The sequence below is a fragment of the Zootermopsis nevadensis genome, unplaced genomic scaffold, assembly GCF_977971745.1.
Source record: "Zootermopsis nevadensis isolate Lab colony 2312 unplaced genomic scaffold, Znev_1.0 Znev_ptg000002l, whole genome shotgun sequence".
Classification (NCBI taxonomy): Eukaryota; Metazoa; Arthropoda; class Insecta; order Blattodea; family Termopsidae; genus Zootermopsis; species Zootermopsis nevadensis.
Window position 1 is genome coordinate 18708899 of NW_028259134.1, and position 25568 is coordinate 18734466.

At 36.2% G+C, this 25568-nt stretch overlaps 2 protein-coding genes across 11 annotated transcripts in view; one reads left to right on the top strand and one right to left on the bottom strand.

Annotated features, from left to right (window-relative positions):
- Nucleotides 1–39: 39 nt before the first annotated feature.
- Nucleotides 40–5770, top strand: LOC110836294 (glycoprotein endo-alpha-1,2-mannosidase). Of its 2 annotated transcripts, none has more exons than XM_022077368.1 (4): nucleotides 40–166; nucleotides 1265–1987; nucleotides 2302–2709; nucleotides 3639–5770. In XM_022077368.1, exons 2-4 carry the CDS (start codon nucleotides 1369–1371, stop codon nucleotides 4043–4045), a joined length of 1434 nt encoding a protein of 477 aa, XP_021933060.1. In that variant the 5' UTR covers nucleotides 40–166; nucleotides 1265–1368; the 3' UTR covers nucleotides 4046–5770. The 2 variants fall into 2 exon arrangements, with proteins under 2 accessions (XP_021933060.1, XP_021933061.1); XM_022077369.1 differs by having other exon boundaries at nucleotides 1421–1987.
- A 982-nt stretch (nucleotides 5771–6752) lies between these two features.
- LOC110836293 (uncharacterized) overlaps nucleotides 6753–25568 on the bottom strand; it is a 377965-nt gene continuing 359149 nt past the window's right edge. For 6 of the 9 annotated variants that reach the window (XM_087352736.1, XM_022077362.2, XM_087352715.1 and 3 more), the window contains exons 6-8: nucleotides 24618–24878; nucleotides 16785–17015; nucleotides 6753–14203 (exon numbers count right to left, since the gene is read on the bottom strand). In XM_087352736.1, coding sequence (XP_087208862.1) covers nucleotides 13815–14203; nucleotides 16785–17015; nucleotides 24618–24878 — 881 coding nt within the window. In that variant the 3' untranslated portion in view covers nucleotides 6753–13814. The remainder of the gene's footprint in view (nucleotides 14204–16784; nucleotides 17016–24617; nucleotides 24879–25568) is intronic. The other 3 variants (XR_015536158.1, XR_015536157.1, XM_087352764.1) reach the window with 3 other exon arrangements.

Here is a 25568-nt window from a genome sequence, read left to right on the forward strand (position 1 = left end):
GCTAATAATCAAATACATACATTGGTCAATTTTGGTTCAATTTCACCGTTCCTGTGATTTAGCCATTTTCCTCGGCACAGTGTTGTAACATTGGCAATACCGGCTTATTGACAGCAAGCTGTTTGTAAAAGTGACCCATCTTCTGCTCCCTTAGACTCAAAAAAATGTAATTAAAATTTCTGGACACGAATGTAATAATTTTCTTAGTCACAGTTGTTTTATCTGAGGAAATTGTTGCATGTGGTGATTTAATTGTCAGATGCACAATCATCCTGCTTCACACCATACAATTCTGTGGAGACTGTTATTGCTTTATATTGCTTCGTTTGCATGAATATGTAATGTATTATGAATGTATAAACTCCGCATGCTACATCTTATCACGAAGTTATAAGTAGAAATTATAACGGTCTCTTACTGTAAAATAGGTGCTTCCTATGTTCGTACATTTGTGGATCAGAGTCTCTAACTGTCTGGGCCCATTCTTGTATTTCACCTACATCTCTCTTAAGAGATTATTAACTTATTTGAATTACTGTGTCAGTGTCCTAAGAATGATGAACATGGTGGGTATTAGGACCTACAGATTTATGTGGACTCCATACCAATTATTCCATATCCTATTTGGGAACTATGGAAAGCCCAATCTATCTATCTATGAAGTCTTGGCATTTCCCATATTCATGACTTTATCAGAGATGAGGAATGGGGAGGCATCTGGAAGACTTCGCACTGGGCATTATTAAACACAAAATTTTTAGCATTTGAGTAGATGGTATTATTTATTGATTTATAAGAAATTCAGGTGCTTCTCTTAGCCATGCATTTATTTTATGTAGAATGAATTTCGTATATGTTTTTTTAATGAGTTTGCCAGAGGAGAATTTGGAATTTCATTACAAAGGAGGAAGAGGGGTTGAAAACCTGTCTGTCTAAATTTTGAGGGTTATGAACAAACATTGTTCTTAGTGCTTTGAGATGAATCTTCTCTGATAGATTCTGCTATATGTTGGGATCTTGATGCCCTGTCTTGAGCCTGTATACTCCAGATCACAACTGTACAGCATTTTGCTATGATCAGTTTTAATATCCTCCTATTTGTCCCATGCCTCCCACATGGTCTTTTTCCTTGAAGGTTTAAAAAAAAATTTCATGCCATTTATTGCTTCTCCCCCTCTCACTACATGTTACATCAATCTCATTCTTCTTCAGGTGAAGTTAATTATTTCCTTATTTAAATCATGATACACTGATCTCATTCCAGATGTCTAAAAATGGCTATAGGTATTATAGACCTATCTGCCAACTGCCAACATTGGAGCACTGATAATACTCAAATGTGGCACACATCACATTAAACCCAACAACATGGTAATGTCAACACGATGGTTCATGATTTGTATCAAGCGCTACTTTTCAGTTTCCATCATCCTGATCATCTGTTTCACATCAGCTTTGAGCATCATACTATATAAATGGGCAGAAATGGATACCAAACCAGACTGCTTGAAGCAGAACATGGAATCAGTGACTACAACCCATGGCAATGTTGCCTTGTCCAAAACATTGGACATTAAAATGCAACTGTACACAGACAGGGGGATCCTATCACAGAAATCTGCAAACAAATCTGAGCTCAGACTAAAATGGTTACATCAGAAAGTTGAGAAAATTTCACAGAAAGTAAGACGATCTCAAACTGTGAAGCAGATAGAGCAGGAGGAAGTTTCCACTACACATCCCAATTACAATGTCCACATCTTTTATTATGCCTGGTATGGGAATGTTGCTGTGGATGGACACTGGCGACACTGGAATCACAAATATCTTCCTAACTGGAAGAAAGAAGATAAGATCTATCCCACAGGAACTCATGAACCTCCTGGAGATGTCAGCTCAAATTTCTACCCTATGCTAGGTTGCTACAGTTCCAAAGATCCTGTTGTTATTGATACTCACATGAAACAACTGAGTGATGCTAAAGTAGGTATGTACTAGGAAAGCTTTGTAGAACCGGTCATAATAAATTAAAAGGGCAAGCATAAATAACCTCTGCATCATACTTAGTTATGATTATGCTGCATGCTGAATAGTGTGCAATGGTCAGATTTTTGGGGTCTTGTCGTTATCATTTAGGCCCACAAAATGTTCTTATATGTGATGGATATGTCTGTTTTAAATAGGCCAAATGGCCAAAAGAGTAAATTTCTTTAGAAATAGCACTGCTTAAAATCCATACTTAAAGTAAAGTTCAAGTGTGTTTTCTCACCCCTACTCGTACTTTTTATTACTGTTGTGCAGGAGTTGTGGTAGTGTCCTGGTACCCACCGGGTACATCTGATCCTCAAGGTGACTCTCCTGACTTGATCTTGCCATTGCTGCTGGATTCTGCACAACGCCATGACATCCGAGTGGCACTACATATTGAACCTTACAGGGACCGCAATCCCATTAACCTCTCCCAATATATCCGCTACATTATCGGTCATTATGGAGGACACCCAGCATTCTATCGGATGCAGCGCAGGGGTCGGAGTCTCCCTGTGTTTTATGTGTATGACTCATACCTAACTCCTGCAGGGGCTTGGAAAGAACTTTTGAGTGCCAAAGGGAATCTAAGTGTGAGAGGAACTCAGCTGGATGGAATTTTTCTGGGACTTCTTGTAGACATGCAACATAGATATGATATAAAGAAGTCACACTTTGATGGTGAGTGTTTGGTTCTCTGTAGACTATGTGAGATATGACAGTGACTAATGTTTAATACTGAGGTGTCAGTATCAAATAAATAATTACAACCATGAAATGCAGCTGTGTAATTAACATTACAGTAATTACAATCATAGTTTTTGCTGATTGTTGTATATTCTTGAGTGCCGATGTACAGGAAATTGGCAGTATACTTGTATACTGCAATCACTATTATTGTGATATATAGTGGTAATTAGTGATTAATATAACTTATATCTGACACTCCATATTTTATTTCAACAAAATAAAACCATTTCAACTTATTTTACATGACAAAGTATAGGTTGGAATTTTAATAATATGATTTTTATAATCTACCTGTTAGTGGACATGTGCCTAAATTGTAATCAGTAATTTTGTGTGGAAAAAGTATATACCCCTAAAGATGGGTTGGTTGAGCCAAGACATGTAAGATGATGGATGGATAGGTATGTGATTGTAATTACTGTGATATTTATTATATAGTTGCATATGAGAGTTGTAACTATTTGATTATGGCTGTTGTCTGGGTTGTCGTGCCGTGTAGTCTGGTAGAAGTTTACCGATGTTTCAGAGGTCCTTGCTGCCTCCATCATCAGGGCGATGAAACATCGGTAAACTTCTGCCAAACTACATGGCACAACCACCCAGAATACAGCCATCTTCAGACTCACCACCGTGATAACCGCAAATCCTACATTGTAACTGTTTGTTCTACAGTATGGAATGCAACAATAAAAGACTACATTTTGAGACTGAGGTGTTGGGTTTACTTTATCCTAAAAAAGTTACTGCAGAAGCTGTGAACTATGTCAAAATAGACAAACTCTTTATAGTCTTTTGGAATCTACTGGATTGACGATCTTTAGTAAATGTATAATAAGAATTACAGTATTCGCTTATTTCAGGGTTCTACACATATTTTGCAACTAATGGTTTCACATATGGATCATCATGGAAGAACTGGCGAAGTCTCAGTAAGTTTGCAAGACAAAATTATCTCCTTTTTGTACCGTCCGTGGGTCCTGGATACATTGACACGCAGATCCGTCCCTGGAACATGGTCAACACTCGACACCGACGCCATGGCAAGTATTATGAGGTTGGGTGGCGCAGTGCTCTGTCAGCACAGGCTAAACTCATCTCCATCACTTCATTTAATGAATGGCATGAAGGAACACAGATTGAGCCAGCTGTCCAAAAAGCTACTGCATCATTTACATATTTTGACTATGAACCTGAAGGCCCTAATTTTTATCTTAACCTCACCAAGTGGTGGGTCAAGGAGTTCAGCAAGAAACAGGAGGGAGAATAGACTTATGTTGTAAAACAGTAATTAATGCCACTTTCTTATGATCCTAATTTCATTCCGTAAAACAATAAAAATATTTATTATACATTTTTAAATATCAGCCTGTTGGTTTACTATGTAAACAAAGCTTAGCATTTATATAAATGATGGCAACCTAATGATATATGTTAAAAGATTTAAAACAGTCTAATTTTTGTGCTCTCGAGTACCAAGGCGTGGAATGGCAATTTGCATAGAATTTTCAATAAAATAGGCCAGGAGTGGTTAAAGGTTAAGTGTTTTCTTTCGCTAGCTGTTCCAAGAATGGCTGTAATATTCATTTAGAACTCTTGTTACTGTGAGAAACTTGTACATGATCGTATGCACATACATTATAAAGTTAACCAAGATGTGTGATTGATGTTCAAGTCCATTTCATATACAGACGCATATGATCATATATTTGATCATTGATGAGTTTCACATATATGTCAACACATTTGCATGGTTGTTTAATGCTGAACTGATGTACATTTGTTGTTTACAATTTTGTAATACTCTTTTTTACAGTCATTATATAAACATATTATATGTTGATATTTATTAATGTAATTCCCTTGTTACATGAATTTACTAGAAGTTTAATTTGAGCCTATTGTCTTCTGCACCTGTTATATGAATCTTGTGCATTTTTGGGAAAAATGATCATTAAAGATTTCTGAATGGACTTGTTTCTTTGGTCCAGACACTGATCACTTTTGATGCAAAAAGAAATACAAATTATGAGCAAATGTTGGTGAAAATATACCTGTCATGCCTTTTTCTTGAGAATTTAAATTATTCACTTATGTTATATTAATTCATATTTTCTAAGCTACTATGGGTATGGATGAACTAAGGAAGGTATTTTTTGATAAATAAATTTTAACATGCGAAGGGTAAGGAGAACGACAATGTTATTCCTTACGAGATATATTTTCTGGCATATACAAATACATTATGTCTGGGCAGTTTTTCCAAAATGTATGAATATGTTGTATTATCTTCAACACAAGTGTTTGGCATAATCTATACTGGATTGAAGACCGTCATTTTTGACAATAAACACTGGTTCCAATTAAACGTGTGCTTCCATTTTTTTTATTTTTAAAGATGCATTTTTGAAAACTATGGCATTGTGCATGTGCTGTGTGCAGCAGTAATTTAGTATTGCGTGTTTCAACTTTGGGTAACTGTTCTGAAGCGGTAAATTTACATTTTACCACACACATCAAATGTAGCGAAACTAGTCTGAGACAGCATGCATCATTATCCTAATATGAGTAATATTTTAAAATGTAGCTTTTTGTTGTTGATAGTTTGGAATTAGTTGTCATTGTAATGCCCCATTAGATTTTCCAATACTAAGACTTAATTATGGTTATGTGACATGATGTGAAATTTACGTTAATATTCCCACATACATGGCAGAGAATCCTTTGTAGGATTTGAGAGAATTCTTTGATAATTTTCTAACAGTACCTTAAAAGAAAATTGCAAATGTTAGCTGTAAAACAGACCATTTCAGTGTTTTGGAAATTAAGGCATATAATAGTTGTGTTTGTGTATTTGCAATTTCATGTTTGATGTGCTGAATTTACTTTATTGATGTGTTTAATTTATATGAAACTCAAGACAAATGTGTGTACAGTCATAAGACTTATCAGTGTATGAACATGTTTCTTCATTAATATAAAATCTAGAATCTCAGTACCTTATAAAACTTAACTGACATTCCTCAGTTTTATCTTTACCACAATACAATATGAGAGTTTAGATGCAAAATGAATTAGAGAAAGGAAGAATATAAGAAAGAGGTTCTGCAATGCTAGATTTGATCAGCTTCACCATGAATAGAATTTATTTACATTCCATACACCCTTCATAGGCCTAAGCCAAGGATGTAGAACATGTCATTGCACAAATACAATACTTGTTTTAAAAATATAAATTACACAGTTATGACAGTAATTTACAGTCAACTACACTGTGTTGGTCCCCCCATTTTAATTAAAATTCTTTATATCATAACCACATGTAACAACTTGAGAACCACCAGACTTTCATGAAAATTGACATTATATTAAAATCAGTGAACACATTTGAATTTTGGATAAAATCAGGCAACAATAAGGTGAACTTTACATGAAGACCTACAATGTGTTCCTGTGTGAAGATGTAACCCAGAAGCCAGGTTATTCACTGCATTCATTCTGACATCATTGGTGCCATTCAGAGAGATCAAAGATCATATTTTTGCAGAACAAGCAAACCTCCCGTAACCACACACGCTATTTTTGACAGCAGCTGCGAATACAAAGTAGCAGCAGTACCAGATTGGGCACTATGGGTTTGTTACACCATTGTACATTTCCAGAAAAATCTCAAATCTTCCATACCATGTAATTGTTTTTGTACTGCAGTTGTGTTAATGTTTTGCAAGAGTCAATGTAGCCAATAGAAATATTCTCTACAAACCTGTCAATTCCTTTTTTATGTTCTCAAGTTCAAGTGTGTGTGTGTGTGTGTGTGTGTGGGGGGGGGGGGGGGGGTATAAATACCAACTATTGGCAACTCTTGACTACTGCTATAAATATTGAATAACTGTTGCACTTACCCTTAAGGACCACAACACAGAACTGCAACAGACAGGAAATATTTGTGAAGGGTTCAGAAAAGATAAACAACAGTCTTTTAATTTAAATTATAATATAATTTCACAGAACTGGCAAATATCTGCAATGGTTAGACCACTGAAAACAGTTCATACCCATAAAATATTCTGTTTTATACAAAGGCTTGTCAGACCACATAGAAACTGATATTGCACTCCAAGTGTCTTGTAGAAAAGTTTCACCTGAGTTGTGTTTCTACTTTGCCTTGTGTTCTGATCACTTCACGGCACCACACTTCGACTAGAGACATCAGTTGTTCGATTTGTACATCCCCCTCAATTGGTTTGAGTCACTTCCAGTCCAATGAATCCTATCTTTTTATACAGTAACATTACTCTCTAAAATAATCTTATTTTATGGACAGGGGTGTTTTGATCAAATAATAACCTACCAGATTTATTAACTCTTTCTCCATCACAAAACCAAACTGACAAGACAGGTTCTGGTAGACCTGTTACAAGTCCATTCAGGCTTATACTTAGAGGCTTGTTTTATATTGCATATAAGTCATGCACATATGTAAATAATGACATTATAATGCAATTCTTTTTCAACATTTTCTGCTTCTCATCTGTCACAGAAGTACTACTTGTGTTAGTCAAATTTTCTGAAACAGCCTGTAGCACTAAGTGTGGCAATAAGAAGATTAAAATTTCATTGCACTGCAGAAGGAAAATTGAGGAAGGGCTACCAGTGAGACTTGAGGATAGGCAACAAAAACCTGTTCAACAGACTAGGTAACTTCCAACACTGCATTTTAGACGAACAATGTGCGTGATATTTGCGGATGAGTCCATTAGTGTTTAATTTTTGTTAATGGCATTCATATCCTGGTTACAATACGGTGAGACGAAGTTAACAAAGATGATTCCTACACCCATAGAAAAGTGCAAAATGGTTTCTTTTTACCAACAAAAGTAGGAAAACTGCAAACAGATAATTTTCAACACCATAAATCAAACACTGTACTGTTTTATTCTTATGGAAATATGTGGAAACTCTGCTCACCTGATATTATTCAAACTGTTATTATTCCAATGTAGAACTATAATTTTAATGGAATTGGGTTGTGAAGAAATATAGTTTGGGAACCAACGCTGTAAATATTTTATCATCCCACTGTAATCTTTTCAATTGCATGGCTAAAACAATTTTCCCCCATGAGAAAGTCTGCTGAATTCTGTCAGATGTAAGAGGGGATAAAAAAAGAGGACGTCACAGAGTGGGAGATCTTAGGTTCTCACAGAACTGAGTATGAGGGTGACTGGATTCTGGGGTTTTGCAACATCCCAGAAGACAGCAATCTTCATGTTGGAGAATCTAAAGAAGTGAGAATGGAGGAGACTGAAGAAATCAAAGTGTGAAGTGAGGGTACAGAGAAATAAGGAGGTAACAGACTGAAAAGGAAGGATGGTGGAAATGAGTTTTGGACTTTAATAGAATATTCAAAGCTAGGTCAAAATGTTTATGAAGTATGTCTGAAGGAAAACTAAGAGTTAAAGAATTAAAATAACACATGGTGATGATTCAAGTAGGTCAGGTCAATACTGCCAAAGCTGAAAGATCTCCTAGCAAGAAACTAATTTTTGAGCGGCCACATATGAAAATTAAAAATTATACCATGGATATTTTTCAAGCACCTCTTGTTTCCTTGCTCAGAATGGTATCAAAAACACCCCTGATTTGACCTGCCACTTTTGCAAATTACCATCCATAGTTAAGCTATAAAAGCCTGGCGAGACTCTAGTCATAACCATAGCAACACATTTACAGATGTGTATCACAATCAAGTAACTAAGAATGACAAAGTCTGAACAACATTAAAGCACAATTAATTGTGAAACTTGTAAATCTGTTACTTTCTCATGGAAACAAACAATGACTGCCTTCTATAACACCCCACATGTTTCAGGATATTTCTACTTAAAATTTCAGCTGTTCTTTTTTTCAACAATTTGATCAATGTTTGAAAGAGTTCCCAACATTGGAAACAAACAAATGGGATAGGAGATTTACTGTTACTCAGTTTCATTTGTTACCACCTACAACACAAACTGAGAAATTGCATCTTTTTTCCTCAACACAGATGACAGAATTAAACTACCTTTACTCTGATACCAGCCAAGTGCCAGGTCACAGGACAGGTATCAACCAAATATTTTTGTACCAGGTCACATCAGCTCTATGCAAAGTCTGTTCCTATTTATTGCACTGAATGGTCCCAGAAAATAAGAGCAACATGCAAAATGCATCAGGCAAAATACAGAATGGACCAAAAGTCTGGTTCACCCCTGATTTTAGTCTTATGTTCTTTGCTCATATGTGTACATTATTTATTTATTAACATCGAAGATGGTGGATTTAAGGACTTAATTATATTTGTAATAAAACTTACAATGCACTACACTGTAGCATATTCTGTACCAAACACTGTGGCTTACATAAAGTAACTGCTACCATGTTAAAATAATATATATCATATGCTCTTGTGTATGCAATGAACAATAAAAAATGCAGCCAAATCCAAAGATCCACCTGTAAGATTTCTAAGAGATTAATAATGGAACGTAATTTTTTAAGTGCACTGTACATTAAAATGTTCTACCAATAAAACATATGCCAAGAGATACACAAAGGATACACTGATTGATGCCAATGTCTGTCAAAAGGAATGCACTTTGAAAAGGAACCAATGCCACAGAATCACAGGTATCACATCTGTATTAAGAAGCTGACAGATACACTTTGTGAATATACCCACAGGACTATTCTACGGCCACTCAAAATAATGCTCTTAAAAAATCATAAACTCCCCTATTTTCAATTCTAGAATGTAATTCTGACATAATGACATGGCACCACACCCCAAAAAGGTCTCCAAGTCATCATTTTCTAGTGTTCAGTAGACAGACATGAAATGTGGGACATACCAGAGCAATGAGAAGGAACAAACTTGAACATAACCACTATTTTACATATACTGGAATAACATGCACAACTTTACATATTTTGAATTTTTAATACATCAGATCTGTAATATGACAAGATGCTGCTTACATTACATATCTTACAGACCCTAGTTCTTGTTCTTTATAACATTCCCATGAATAAATTACAGCTGTTACTTAAAGGAAATAAAAGTAAAATAAATAGTCAACTATTTACATTGATTCATCAAGAAAGTATTATATGGCACATTTTATCATCCATCTATAAATTGTTATTTATACATAACTGATGTTATAAATATGCCATGCACATTCTTTTATTAGTACATAAATATTTAATTCAAAGTGGTTATTTATTTTATATAGAGATGTACTTTATTTGTATTTTCAAGAAGTTTGTACATCATATATAATAAATGTCTTGTATTCAATGGTGCAGTTCAGGTAATAAAACATATAAATGGCAATTGACTGATGCAGCTAAGTAACTGACATTGTCCAATGCATTCACCAGACTGCCAGTTTATCTCGGATTGCTTTAGTTCTACTCTGTTGGCAACAACTACAAGACCACTGGTTTAAGTTAGGATAGTACCTGCTTGTAATATGTTAAGCACATTCAATCCTTTACATTATTTGTAACTGCAAAATTCCTTTGTGGGTTTTGTTTGGCATATACTGGCCAGAATGGTCAGCACCCATTCTCTGTGCTCTGCAGCATTATGCTTTCAAATTTCTGTTCCTGTGGTAAACTGGCAGAACAAGTTTGGCACGTACAAACAAATGTGTAAAACTATACTTGGAAACTAAGACCAGAGTTGTAAATAAGTCATCACATTCAAAATTCTGGAGTTTTGTTTAAAATATTCAAATACTTGTCATTCTGTCTGGGTGGACAGTGAGGCAAACTTCTTAACAACTTTATTAATCTATGAGTGTAATTTATCTAAGTTCAGATATACACTGTAAACAGAGATAAGGTTAACTCTTCGTGGATGTGATGACAATGAATGACTTCTCTGAACATTACAACCCCTGAGAGTCATTTATTCCTTCCCTTAAACTGTATATAAACAATGCATTAAGATGAAAACTAGTGCTTCCTTTCCAGAAAGAAAGGTAGAAATACATTTGATTTCAGAGGGGTGGAGGTGATACTTATAAGTTCTTTTATAAAAATTAAAGGGAAACATGGGAATTAATTTAAAAACACTTAAAAACTGCAGAAATATTGTAAGTGCTTTCACCTGGTGTATGTGTGGATTGAAAATTGTAGAACCGGGAATTATGTATTGACACACATCAGTAAGATGCGAACTAAGGTTAATGACCCTGTACTTCTGGTGTTTGTGTAGTTTCTCTGCAACTCCTTGGACTTGTGCGCACCATTACATATAATAAACATTACAAACAAAATGACTATCCCCACACACAAGTTCAATGTTTCTGTGTGACATGCCACATTAAGTGCATTTGTATTAACATGCTTTGTACTGAAGGTACTTTATTTAATTCATGTTAATAACTTTTGTATATTCTGATATTCTTACTGAAAGTAAAATGTTCCTGATGCAAACCATTGCATTTTTAATCTTTATCGATATTACTTATAACTCTGTTTCAAAGAATTTGGTGCACTATTTTCCGTCTCCATTAGTTCCAGTTATTGCTTTCATAAAAACGGTGGTTAACAATTCTAATTTGGGGAAGATTCTGGCCCATACACATGACAGCCTCTCCAATAGCACAGCCAGGTTCTAAAGCCAGATGTGCCATGTCTCTACTAAAACTAAAGCTGTCCCACTATACGTCATGTAGGTGCTTGGGAGGAGAGGAGGTATAGCTCTACTCATTCTTAACCTCGGCACTAGATTTGGGTGAGTGGTCAGCATCGTGCCCCGGCTGCGCTTTACCCCCGAGAAAGGACCCTGGTACCCATTGGATAGGACGTCAAACCTTAATGTTGACAACATATATGATTTATATATTTTTCTGTCATACCTAAATGTTTTGAAAATGCAAAGGATAATCTTAAGATGGAACCTGAATTAACTGTGAACCTGAGTATATTTTTTCTGGTTCCAGAAATGCAGCGTGAAAACTACTATACAGTTACCTAAAATAAAGTGTTCAACAAAGATAATGAAAAGAAAAGTTACAATTTAACAAAAAGTAGTCTCCCTGACAATTTACTTCTTTCTGTTCACATACTTCTGTTTTCTGTTTTGATCTCAGTTTTCAAAACCGTGCTAAAGAAGAAATTAATTATTGTATTTTGTGGAAGATGATTTGCACAATAGCCAACTACTTTTTTCAGAAGTATGAATTATTTTACGTATTAGCTACTTTCACAGAACTTATATTGTTGAGAAAATTTTGTGACCTACATTTGTGGAAGTGTGCAACTGGACAGTGTGAAGGAGTTTATGTGATAACTGTTCTTAAAAGCATGTTTTCATGTAAATAAATTAGTAATTATAAATAGTGCAGTATCTTAGCATTCTATCACATTCCCGTCCTGGCTATGCTACAGGATCACAGATAACCTGAATTTTATTCATGCAATATGTTAAGAAGCTGTAGTACTTCCTTCTCTTCTCTCTGCAGTATGCTGTCTCTTTGTTGTGCATCACTGATCTTCATGACTGTTGCTGAAGTTCCTCTTCAGGCTGAAATTTGGTTTGATATTCCTGTGATTCACAGTAACACTGTGATTTGAGCAGTGACAGTAACAATGACAGGCCAGTAGATCCAGACACATCTTTATAATCCTGTTTATCTTGAGGGAGGCTCTGGTGACAGACCTTCAGAGAAAAATTCTATTAAAATGTACATGTGATACACTTCTCTGAATGTGATGAACTAATTATAGACTCACAGAGCAATCCAACTGTGTCATAATACCAAGCCTGATTCATAGCGTGATAACTGGTAGAACAGGGCAGTTTGAAGGGAAACACAAATTATGCTTCACACAGGAGTAAAGTCATGGTGTAATATGTGAAATTGTTCTTTTGGACTTTGTACATTGTCTAAATTATAAAACTATTTCAATATTTCAGAACATTTCTGCTTCTGTCTTCAGGTAGATTAGGGGGAAGAGGCCAAAGACTATCTATTGGGCCCCTGGTTGACCTAGCCCAGGTCTGAAACAGACTGTACAGGTTATTGAACAAGTTAATTTTTTTTAAATATGTTAATTATTATATCACATGTACAAATAAAATTTAAGGAAAAATTCTGATTACAACAGGGTAATGAGAGTAATAAATCAAGTATTTGAATCCAATTTAGTTAGCAACATACAAATTTTAAGTTACTAGACGTAAGATTACTGTTGTTAACTTGCTGCAGAAAGCTTGGATTATACTACAAATGAGAAGAAATGGGCATCACAGCAGCAGAAAAGCAATTTATGAGGACAACAGAATAAAAATGTTTGAATCATTAAAGGAATTTAGCTACAATAATGGGATTAAATACACAAGTAATCATGGAGTTCATAGAAGATTTCAAATCTAACTGGTGAAACCATACCCTTTGAATGTCCTGTGAGCCTTATACTGCGGCTCAGGTTATTGATTCTCATCTGATGGTAACACTTTGGACATTCTTACCCATTTCCTCCGCCATCTTCTCCTCTGGCAGTAGTAGATTTAATGAAATAAAGTTTGGGGGAATATGGACAAAACTTTCTCTTTCCCAAAATGATAACAATTAAATAAATAAATAAATTTGGTTTGATATGGATATAATGTTTCCAACATGGAAATATATTATAAAATATTTATACTTTACAACTTTTATATTAACTGTTATTAAATATCAACACAAAAACAGTACTTTAGAACCTGAGATGACGTTAAATTCATCACTGACAGAATCTATAACTATTACAGGTTGGAAAATATTGAGATGTGAAAGGAGTACCGGCCATGGTAATGAGTTGTCTACACTCACCTTCTCAGCACATAATTGGGTCACATATATAAAAAAGTTAGTAGTGTCCGTTGATAGATGGCACTAGAAGCAATAAGTACGTGTTCCTGGGCAGATGCCAGTTGACAGGCCAGGGGTAGGTGGTGCAGGGGGTGGTGGCGGTAGCACCAGAGGACCGCCAGACAGTTCTGGTCAGCCATAATAATACTGACTATTTCCACCTCTGTTCAGACTCCGGGGGGGACCCACATCTTGGTCCAGCTGACCACGCCTCAGAGTCCCTGAGGCCCCACTGCCATACCGCACCACCTCAGCAACATTTCCAGGGGGTGAGTGTACAGCTACGACTGGTACCGGCACTGGTGTTGCGACGGTCAGGTCTATGTCAGCATCTATCTCACTGATGTCATCTGCAAAGCCATTGGGGAGTGCATGTTCAGCAGCTGCAGTCGCATGGAACTTGGCCTCGCTTCGAGCCCGATGTCGTTGCACCAGCAGCCGTCCGATCACCAAGCCCAGAAACAACAATAGCCCTGCTGTGATGCTGAGGATCAGGTACAAGTAGAACTTCTCTTGGTTCTCTGGAACACAAGCAGCTTCAAGCTACAATCATGTTGCTGCACAGTATATAAAACTACTTCATTAATAAAATTTTGTATTGCAACTCAGTAATGAAAAGCATTAGAACAATTTAGTCGCGGTCTGGATAAATCTGATGTAACTCCTGTATATACATACTAAGTTATATTATTTCATTATGTGACTTTTCTCAAAGCAGCCCCAATACAAGAAATGTGCTTACGAATGATTAAAACATAGTGATATTTAGAAAATGTTTCAATATTATTTATATTTTACAAAATACAAGAAATAACAGTCATGATTATCACACTGTAAGTTTTGTTGACTTTGTACACGTAATATCTCTAGTGTTCAATAGCTCTGTAAACATCAGATTCTTATATGCAATAAATGAATAAGATGCAAATTATGTAGAATGTATTATACTTGTATTACACCCTTTCCTTTCAATACTGATAAAACTTTGGTTCCCTGCATTTTTATGTTACAGAGCAATTTAAAACCCATGTTTACAAGTTTCAAAATACAGATAGCCTTGTACAAAAAAATAATTTTTTGCTACTGTATACTGAGAATTTGAAGCATAATTTCACCAAAAAATTATTTACAGCATATGTAATATAAGCTTACAGACAGAGACACACATCTGAAAATTAATTTATACTCATCATCTTACCAACAATTTGATAAAAATTAGTATAATATTAAGTAACTTAAGTTACTTAGTGCAAAAATATGTTAAATCTTCACTGAAACGCTGGAAACAAAGTTGGGTAAGCAAACCTTGCCATGCAAAGGTATAAGAGGGATCAGTAACAGATGATATGCTGATACAAGTAGTAACACAGAACAGTAATATTCCTCCTGACAAAACTTAGCATTCAAAAATCTGAACATACATACACAAAAAATGCATACAAATTTTACTGCACAACAATAACAAAAATAAATGTACTGATAACATACATTAATTATGTTTTATCTACTTACAAACCAGAGCAAACTACAGTAAAACAGGGATTAAGTTGAAATTAGAACTCTGATCTCATGCTATACCTTTTTTTTTCTACTTTTTATACACATTGTCCATGGCACTGAACATTTTAAAACACTAGTACAGTTCAATTTATTATATTATAGCATTAAATGTGGTGTATTACAAATCTCTTTACAAAAATATGTATGTCACTTTCAAAATAACATAACACACAAAAAAATAACAACATAAAACAAAAGTTTAAAATTATATGAGGAATTTGTCACTTTCTTTTGCTATACAATCTCCCTTTGCACTTAATTTTGTCATTTAGATAACCTAACATTGTACGAACACAAGAATCACACAACGTTTGTATAAAATTAAGCCACTTTACATTTCATCATTTTAGATTTCAACAATAACTAGTTAAAATGTCATGATGAAAACAATTTGTAATTACAGGGTATCCATCACACAGATTTCGTTCAATTTGCGACATATTTCATATTATAAAAATGCACTTTTATCTCCAGCTTACTTAAAACAATTTATATGAACAAAACACTAAATTATTAATTTTAAATAGAGCAAGTGCACCTAAACCTTACTCTCAACAACAGTCCAAGTCAAAAGAACTTATCATAATTACTAGAGAAATTCCACTGTGAAACAGTTGTGCAGGAAAGGCTCTGAGACGACACTTTTAAGTGTTCAGGTTCCCAGAGCTTTGGAGCTCCCCTAGCCTCTTATATAGTGGCCATTTCTCTATGGGTACTAGAGCATAATGCTGATCACTCTGTTGAGTGCAACTTAGGCACAGGGACAGGATTAAAATATTTCCTCCATTTTATGCATGAGAAAGTAAACATTGACAATCAGCTATATTATTATTGTTGTTGTTGATAAATGCAAACTACAATGAATTTTCTTTTATAATAATTTAGAAAATCTTAGTCTGGATCATTTGAAGGTCATTTAGACATGCTGTATCTTCCTATCAATCAATCATGTAGCACCAGAATGAGATGTCAGAAAATGAATATGAACAGTGAAATGAACAGAATTTAGCAGCAGCAGTTATGGCCTTTTTGCAGATTGTATGCTAGCAACTAAGGAAAACCGCAAGTCAAAACAAAACAGCAAGTTTTCCAACCAAGATTCAAGTAAATATCACGCAAAAAAGTATCACACATTGGCACTAAGACTTATGAAATTGTCAAACTACACAATACATTATTTCTTTTTAGAATAACTAAATACAATACCATAAAAATTATCTTTGCAAAAACCTCACTGATGTACCCTCTTAGCAATACTCATTATGCAACAATGGTAAGAAATGTTATGAAGAAACTGTGACAAAATACTGTTTTTAGGTAAAATAATCAGATAATGTTGACCAAACTGTAGTCCAGCCAAGGTTTTATGGTTCATCCAACAAAACCAGGTCAGAGGTCAGCTACAACCCAAGTATGGTAATTAATTTTTCTTTTGAATTCATGTTGCCACTGTTGCCAAACCTTTTCTGCACAACTATCAAGACAATGGGGAAGAGGACTGAGAACCTTTTTGTTACATTATTATAACTCCGGTCTACTTACGTGAAAGAAATTTGTATGCATTTAGCCATTCGGAAATGAAGCCAATCACTCGAGTTTTCTCGTTGGTATAAATGGTGATGGTACAGTTGGTATTTTCACGGAATTTCTCATCTGAGAAATCATCTCCTTGCATGTCTTTGGTTGTAGCAGGGTCAGCAGGATAGTGAGAGGGGACGAACAAATTGTTATATGGGGGTCGAGGGGTGGTATACAGGCCAGACTTCCCTATGTCTGCAATGGAAACAAAATCAAACCCTTTATAAATTAAATTCCCAAACTCAAACGTTCTCTTCCTCTCCACAAAGAGTCTAGCAGTTGAAGCTGTGATATGGCTTGACTCCTGAGTGACTTAAGTCATGCCACATCATCACTTCACCAGAAATGTCAAGGACTGTGATAACCTGCTACTGAGCGCAAGTCATCTGAACACAACAACAGAAGCCAACAACAAGAGACACAAATTAAGGACCTTATATGGGGCTTAAAACTTTAAAGGATAATGGCAAAAGTGTTTTCTTTTTTGTCCAAATATAGAAATAAAAGCTTATTTATTGTAAAGCGCAGCTGATTTGTGAATGAGGAAAACTACTCTATCTAGGATCCATGTCTCTTCCCAACCTGCCAGTCACTCAGTCTACCTCAAGAAGATGGGAAACTCAATCTAATTTTGAGTACACAAATTTTCAAAATGCTACCTTCATGATTTTGCATTCCTCTTTGGCCTTGATGTTCATTTATTATAAAAATATGATAAAAATGAGAAAAAATGTTTTTGTACATCAGTTGTACAAAATGTACTGAACAGCTTCTACATACAATTATAAACTATGGATGTATATAAAATGCATATCTAGAAATCTAACACTGTAATATTAAAAGTTTTCTTCATTTTCTTTGCACATGACAAATCTTACATTTAAAAATGTGTTTACTGTTGAGTGCATTATTCTTAAGTTAAAAGACTCATTTCATACAGACTAAATAATTGCAGTTTCATTTTTAATTGTCATAACATGTACAAAAATAAACCAATTTTAATACACAAGGATTTTTATGTGGTAATTGCAGTAAAATACTTCACAGAACTAAATGTTATAGATATAATGGCCAGTCAGTCTGTTATGGGTGTAAATGGAAGAGATAGTGCGCACATTACATTCAGGCAAATATTCTATTTTGAAACTCAAATTTAAATAATCAATTAGTTTAAAACAAACTGATCTTTCTAAAAAAAAACCTGCTTTAGCACTGCTCCAGGACAGTATCATTGTGACACATTCTGCAAAATTAAAAATTAATCACACATATTAGACAAAGCAGACTGCAGGTAACATAAGGAAAGACAAAAATATCAGAAATATAATTTTTAAATTGGAAAACTGTTTGTTATGTCTTAAACAACAAAAGAAGAGCAGAGGGTGTTACAAAATTTTATAAAATGAAACATTTCCATTAACATATCTCAGAAAAAGCAGAGATTTAAATAAATAGCACAAGGAAACTGCTAAGATAAAATCATACCTGACAAGCAAAAGGCAACACCAGATAAAAAAGCTGAATGTTTCTTACAGCTATCAGAAATGAAGCCATGAGAAGAAAGTTCACTCCTCTCTATGTAAGTTATATTTTAGAAATACTTAATTTTCAATTAGCACACCAGTTAGGAAAAAAAAAAAACTGCAACCCAAGGGACTGAACAATATGAAGGATGCCATTTTACATATGAATATGATGTTCAGAATAAAATTCTATGTTTGAACGTCTGAAATTGCCCTTGTGAATTTCTGCAAAAACACATTTTATACCAAGGCAGTATGACCCCTGAAATGTTGGTTAACATCGACCAGACTACACAGCGCAACAACCCAGAAGACAGAAATCTTCATACTCATCGCCCTTATGATGGAGGCAGTATGACCTCTGAAATGTTGGTTAACATCGACCAGACTACCCGGCGCAACAACCCAGAAGACGGAAATCTTCATACTCACAGCTGTGAAAACCTCATATCTTACACTAACAGAAATGTATCACAAATTGAGGTTTGAAAATTTAATTGCACAATCAGGATATTCAGCAAACACTGCATTTTTATCACTTATAGTTCAAACAATGGTGTTTTTAGTGTACAATCTACTAAGTATCATGTATGGAGAATCAATAATTAGTAAACACTTCTAAATGAGTATACATGCTTACTGTATTACAGACGAATGATATAGCAAACAAATAAAAATGACAGGAAAAATAAAATTTTTGAAGATCTGAGGCACAGAATGTGAAGTGAGGAATGCAAAAATATGCATATATCTATGTACAATTTATATACAAATATCACTGATATTAGCTGATTTACAAGATTCATGATCTACATAAAAGAATATCCTATGTGACTCTTTGCGTGAAGGGACTCGCACAATACTTGTACAGGGATGGAAATAGAACAAACGTCAGAGGACGTGATAGCAAGATGAGAAAATTACATTACTAGTAGTAACAAATTATCGTCAATACTCCCCTGACAGTCTTAGAGTAATTAAACTAAGGAGGAGTCATGTGGGGCATGCATACATGTATGGGAAAATGGGAACAAGCAAACCTCAGGTAAATGTATCACTTGAGTGTCCTAGGTGTACATAAAAGGATAATATTAAAAATGATGTTAGGTATGGATTAAATGATACAAGCACAGGATATGATTCAGTACTGAACTTTTATGAGTTTCGAAGTAACAGAAATAGGATGCGATGATGGGCTGCAGATGCCACTACCACAATATCAAGTTCCATGGTAGACTTTCATATTAGCGGTATGCAGTCTATAGGTTGTTCTTCCAGGGAAGCAGATAATAATTAAATGGACTGACTCCCAAGAGCTATGCTGGCGGTATCATATCTACTGGTAGAGCCTCCCTAGCCAGATTGGTCGAGGGGGAGAGGTCGTACTAAGACAGGTACCCTGGTCCTCCAGGTTGGGGGTTGGTCGCAAGGCTAACAACTTTGCACCGTAAAAAGGAAGATGTTTCGAAACCTCAATCAAAGTTAACAGAGGACCGAATGGAAGAGGAGAATTGAGGAGGCCATGGACCGAATACGGACCAGACAGCCATAGAAGAAGAAACATGAAACTCGGGTACCATGTTCCTCACAATTGAATAGTTCCTGATGATTCAGGAGTGCAATTTTGGGGGCTCAAATCAATGCCTCTGTATCCCTGTAAGACCCTGATGATATGTAAACTCTAGAGTGCAACAAAACTGCATGCCTATATGTAAATTATTAATTTAACGCTGAATGTCTGGTTAATATACATTATCTGTCATGATGTATGTAGGTAGAAGACAGGTTTATGAAGACATACAAGAAGTTGATTTGTTAATATTATGTCAGATATATGAACACTTGGACTGGATACAATAAGTCGATAAAAAAAAATACCACTCCAGCAGTTTGCACAGCTGAATTCAGCAAATTAAATTTTAAAGGCAGTATAGATACAGCTTAATGCATGACAATCAGAAGCTATATAATACAAATAAAACAAGCATTGCAGAATTTTTTACACAGCAAGTCAAAAAAAAAGACAGGCTGCAGGCTGGATGGCCTGAGTTCAATACCAGGCAGGCATGAAGATTTTTTCCATCCAGCACTACATCCAGATCAACTCTGGGGCCCACACAGCCTAACCAGTGGGTGCTGGGAGTAAATCACCCGAAGCGTGAAGTTGACCACTCACCTTCATTCGGTGTCAAGGTCTAGAATGTGCGTAGCTTGATCTCCATGCAAACAATAAAAGCCCTTACACCTTACAGAACAATACAAAGCTTTCGTCGATATTAACAAATATCACTGTAAAACCAAAGAGGTCTGCACACCAAAAAAATGAGTGACTGATTTGGATACCAATCTGGGGCAAGCTATTCTGATAGAAGTTTTTCGTACTTTCCTCAGTTCCTTCAAATAGGCCACGACTGCTTCCTCCCATATTCGTCCCAATTCATTATTCACTATCATTATACCATGTTTCATTTGATACTACATAACCTCAGCAGTACGGTATAGCACTGTGAAAGAAAGAAAGAAATAAAGAAAGAAAATAATTATATTATGCTTGTAAATATGTAACATCATACCAAAATTTCTTTTCAGGGTTTACATAAAGTACAGGATTTACTAGTGCCAAATCAATACTGCCCCAATTATAGCCTGGAGAGAAATAACGCAGGCTTGAGCAGGTCCACTGCACCAGCTTAATATTTCAGTTTAAAGTGCACATAACATAAATATGTTTTCCCCCCCAAAAAATACGTTTTATTTTCATGTAATTGAGTCGAAAATGTTCAAAAGAATTTCTAAGATCATTCTTCCACATTCCCCAATCGCAAACAGTGGCATGCATGCAAAAAGGGTGGCTTACGAGTTGTTGCCAAAATATTTCTCGGAAATATATTGAGCATGAGTGAGCCGGGATAGCTCAGTCAGTATAGTGACTAGCTACGGGCTGGACGACCGGGGTTCGATCCCCGACGGGGGCAGAGGATTTTTTTTTTTTTCCTCTAGCCTCTGCGTCCAGACCGGCTCTGGGGCCCACTCAGCCTCCTCTACAATGGGTACCGGGGTCCTTTCCCGGGGGTAAAGCCGGCCGGGGCGTGAAGCTGACCACTCACTCCCATCTAGTGCCGAGGTCAAGGAAGAGAGGATCTATACCTCCTCTCACCCCAAACGCTTACATGGCGTATAGTGGGACAAACTTTACTTTTTATATTGAGCATGAAATCTCTACCTCTCAGTACAAAAACAGTTCAAACAACCAGATCGTGTGAAATATTTTTTGCTAGTGTTTGAAATTAAGTTTGTACTATCAGTGAGACATGATTAATGTTCAGAGAAAGCTATTAGTGTTGAATCATTGTTCAGCCCATCCTTACCTCCTCAAAAGTTTGTGCATTTGCCATGTTGTTGTTAGAGAGTGTAAGAAATTCGAAAGTACGACGTTGGGAAGGACTCTAATGGCTTGACATTCGTATCAAATTTGAGCGAAAGCCGCTCAGCGGTTTTCGAGCTGAAACATGTGGACGGACGGACAGACAGACCAACTCGATGCTACGCAAATCGTGCAAAGAACGCATAACAGGAGGGATAAATTTATTTTACGCGACATAATGTCTCAAGTTTCTCAGTCGTCTATCAAAATACTATTCAGAACAAATGAGAATCTGCAAATAAAGCTTACCGAGGATGAAGGAGGTGTCTGCACATTCCTTGTAACAGATGAAGATCGTTTATTCGCCAACTGAAGCCTCTTGATCACTGCAATGAGCTAAACCACGGAAGGCTATTCTAACTCCTGAGCGGGTGACTATATTTAGTAAATCACCCCATGCCATCTTACGTGCATAAAGTAATCTATGACGTCATCACGTGGAGACAAAAAGCTGCTCTCTTGACCCCAACTCACTGTTTTTAAAACAAATTATATTATTTGGGAGGGGGGGGTGTCTAGTCTGCATTAGTTCAGATTTTTAAAGAAACGAATCTAACAAGACGTTTCTAGAGTGGTTATCACTGCTGCTTCCTATTCGGGAGGTCGCAGGTTCAAATCTCAGGCCTGTAACCTAACTATTGTGGCATATTCGTCACACGCATTACCTGGTTTTCAAATTATGAATCTGTGCCGTTGTCTTCCTACTTCTGCATTTCCAATATAATCTATAATAGCGTCACAACTATAACAGACGACGACTGCACCCTTTTATTTACAGCGTTTGTTTTGGATTATGTGGGTACATTCAGAAACTCGCATCATTTGCCTACAAACCTGTGATTTCAATTGCGTGTTAATAAAATGTGCCTTCAGAAACAGCGTGACGAATCCGATAACACTGCATGACGAGATTTAACAATCAGTTGTCAGACGACAACTGAACATCAACATGCTACACATCACCCAGTTTCCCATGCAAGAAATGTTGAGACATTTTCTTAAATGGCCGACTTGCAGAAAACACAACTATCACATACAGGAAAAGCAGATGTAGTTTCATCACCAAGAAAGTAGCAACTGTTAATCATAAAACGAAATACCCTAAATATAAAATGTAAATTATCATGCTCAAACATTGCAAACAGAAAAGCATACGATACCAGTCGAAATTCATGCTGCAAGAAAATGTATCTTAACACATGGTTACTTTCGCGGTACGAACATTTAAGCTTAGTGAAAAATATTAAAAGGCTGTGAAGACTGTAACAGACTAAGGAAATGTACCAAGATTACAAAGTTTACACAAGTGAAAACTGTCATTTACCTGGAACTACATAGCCTACCTCCTACGTTTCAAAGCGGATTTCAGCAGAACATTTTCTTCGAACCAATTAAAACTAAAGTGTGAAGCAAACTTCCAGACGCCTATGACAGGAATTATGGATCCTGATGGGGAAATTTTTTAGTAAAAAGTAAACACTTCCACGAAGGTTGATTGGAATAAGGAACTGGAAATTCCACCGCACATGATCTACCGTCTCCCTGTCATGCGCGAGACAAATAGTCCAGTGGACTTTCCCGTCTTGTCTCGGCTTATTTGATGTTTCAGAAAATAAGTTACAGAAGCGTAGCCCGCCATCTCTGGACAGTTACAGTTAATCATCTCAACGACAGAAATTATGAGTCGCGGTGGAAATGGGCGAAGTTAAATGCAGCTGGAAAAGATTTTGATCGGGCAAACACAATCTTTCTGATAAGCAAAAAGCAAAAGTGAGTGTTTGCGAAGAAAAACTCGCCTACAACAAAATACAGTCTGCAGATGAGAAATTTAGTAATAAAACCACAGAGACCATTTTATCTAAGCTTCCAACCCTATAGAGATTATTTATTTTAAATATAATTTTTAAATCTTGAATGCTGTAGGATACAATCTGTAGTAAATATAAGATTATTACAAACGAAATACACACTTTTAAAATATATTTTGGAATAAAGTAATTGTTCCACAAACAACATGTGAGTACCAACTGAAACGGTGACTAGAATAAATGTTTTCTATGTTGGTAACTGATTTTGTTTAAGAAGGCAACGCGCAAGGCGGTTATAAGTGGATATAAAGTCACAAGAAAGTGGATTTGCTCCAGATTTCTATATGTAGCGACTACGGACATTGTTTTAATTGAATTATATTAAGATCTTGTCTTCGTCCCATTCTTCTAAAACCGGTCTTGAAAAATAAAAAGGTGGAATTTGATAAGTCATTCCATCAACTGAATACATCGTGGCTCGTTACAAAGTGCAGGGATAACAAGATGTCCTTATTTGTTAGAATTAGGAACGGAGCTTATATGAAGAATTTAATGACCCGAAAGTCTAACAACCATAAGATGACATGAAGAAAAATATATTTGTCTTAACAAAAAAATAGCTATAAAATACAATTTAGTTCATGTTAAATTTATTTTCAGAATACTTCCCAAAATTCAAATATTTTTCGTCATTACTTCCAACCAAAACATTAGAAGCTCAGGCTCCGTATTTCGTGGAGTGAACGTGATCAAACATCGAGTTGGAAGCGAGAAAATAATGACCTTATTTTGGCTTCCAGCCGGTGAAGTTCCCAGAAACCCCGTTCACGCGATGCCTGTCCTCACAGCAGAACAATCACTCAGGAACTCAGTGAAATGATACAGTATTTAGTTACGAGGACATCGATTTGTGAACAACTGTGGCAACGCTTATAGAATTTCCAAAGATTTTGCGAACGGAGTATAACCGTCGGCTCAATGTGAACTAGGCTTTCCACAGTCATAAGTGCACGAAGTTAACACCTAACATGCACAGAGTTACCTGCTGCGCCGCCCCTCGCCTTGTCGTGCGGCGGTGGTCTAGGGGTGGTTCTTTGAGTGAAGTCCTTGGTAAGATTTCTGTCGAGTGGGTTGCCGCCCAGGTTGGGTGACGGGGAGAAGGCAGCACTTTCACGGAAGAACTCGTCCGTGTCGTAACCATCGATGTCATCGTCATCGTCCAGGGAGTCCCCTGTCGCTGCTGCGGCCAACTCGTCCTCCAACGGCTGCTCCTCGAAATGCTCCTTCAGAACCTTGCGGGGCACTGCACGCACGCACGGGCACACACATACACACACAATGCTAATTTAACTCCTGAGTCTTCTTCGGGAGGTCCTTGTCCTAACCTCGGCTGGAGAACCGGCTATCATGATTAAATGAGATTTGAGGTTCTCAGGTAAAAATATCGATGTTGGTCTTCCGGGTTGTAACGGCGTGCAGTTTTCAGCCCTAAAAATGGAGGCAGCATGTTCTTCCGAAACGTTGGTACTTACCTACAAGTCACATGACGTTACAACCCAGAAGATTAACAACGAGATCATGAAGTTGACCGTAGTTGTCCTTACTTACTCCATGCAAATGTCGGTGGAGTACTTTAAGCTTTTCGAGGGCAGGTTATCTGTGTCTAACATCGGCTTCAAGAACAGTACGAAGTGAGATCTAGAGTCGCATGAAACACTTCATTGTAGAGTACTGAATGTTTCTGAATGCAACGCGATGTCTGTTTCTACTTTTTTTCCTCAAAACGTCTTTGCTTACTAAGAAGACCAACATCCACTCCCAAATGCAAGTAATTATTATGGTCTAGGGATAATACTTGGGGAAATTAACAGGTAAAACAATTTTCCCATAAACATACCTCGAACACTTCATATCATAGGCTTTTCAAATTACCATTCGTAAATATCCTATCACTTCTATTTCGATATTTTAAAATCCACACAACTGGAAGAAA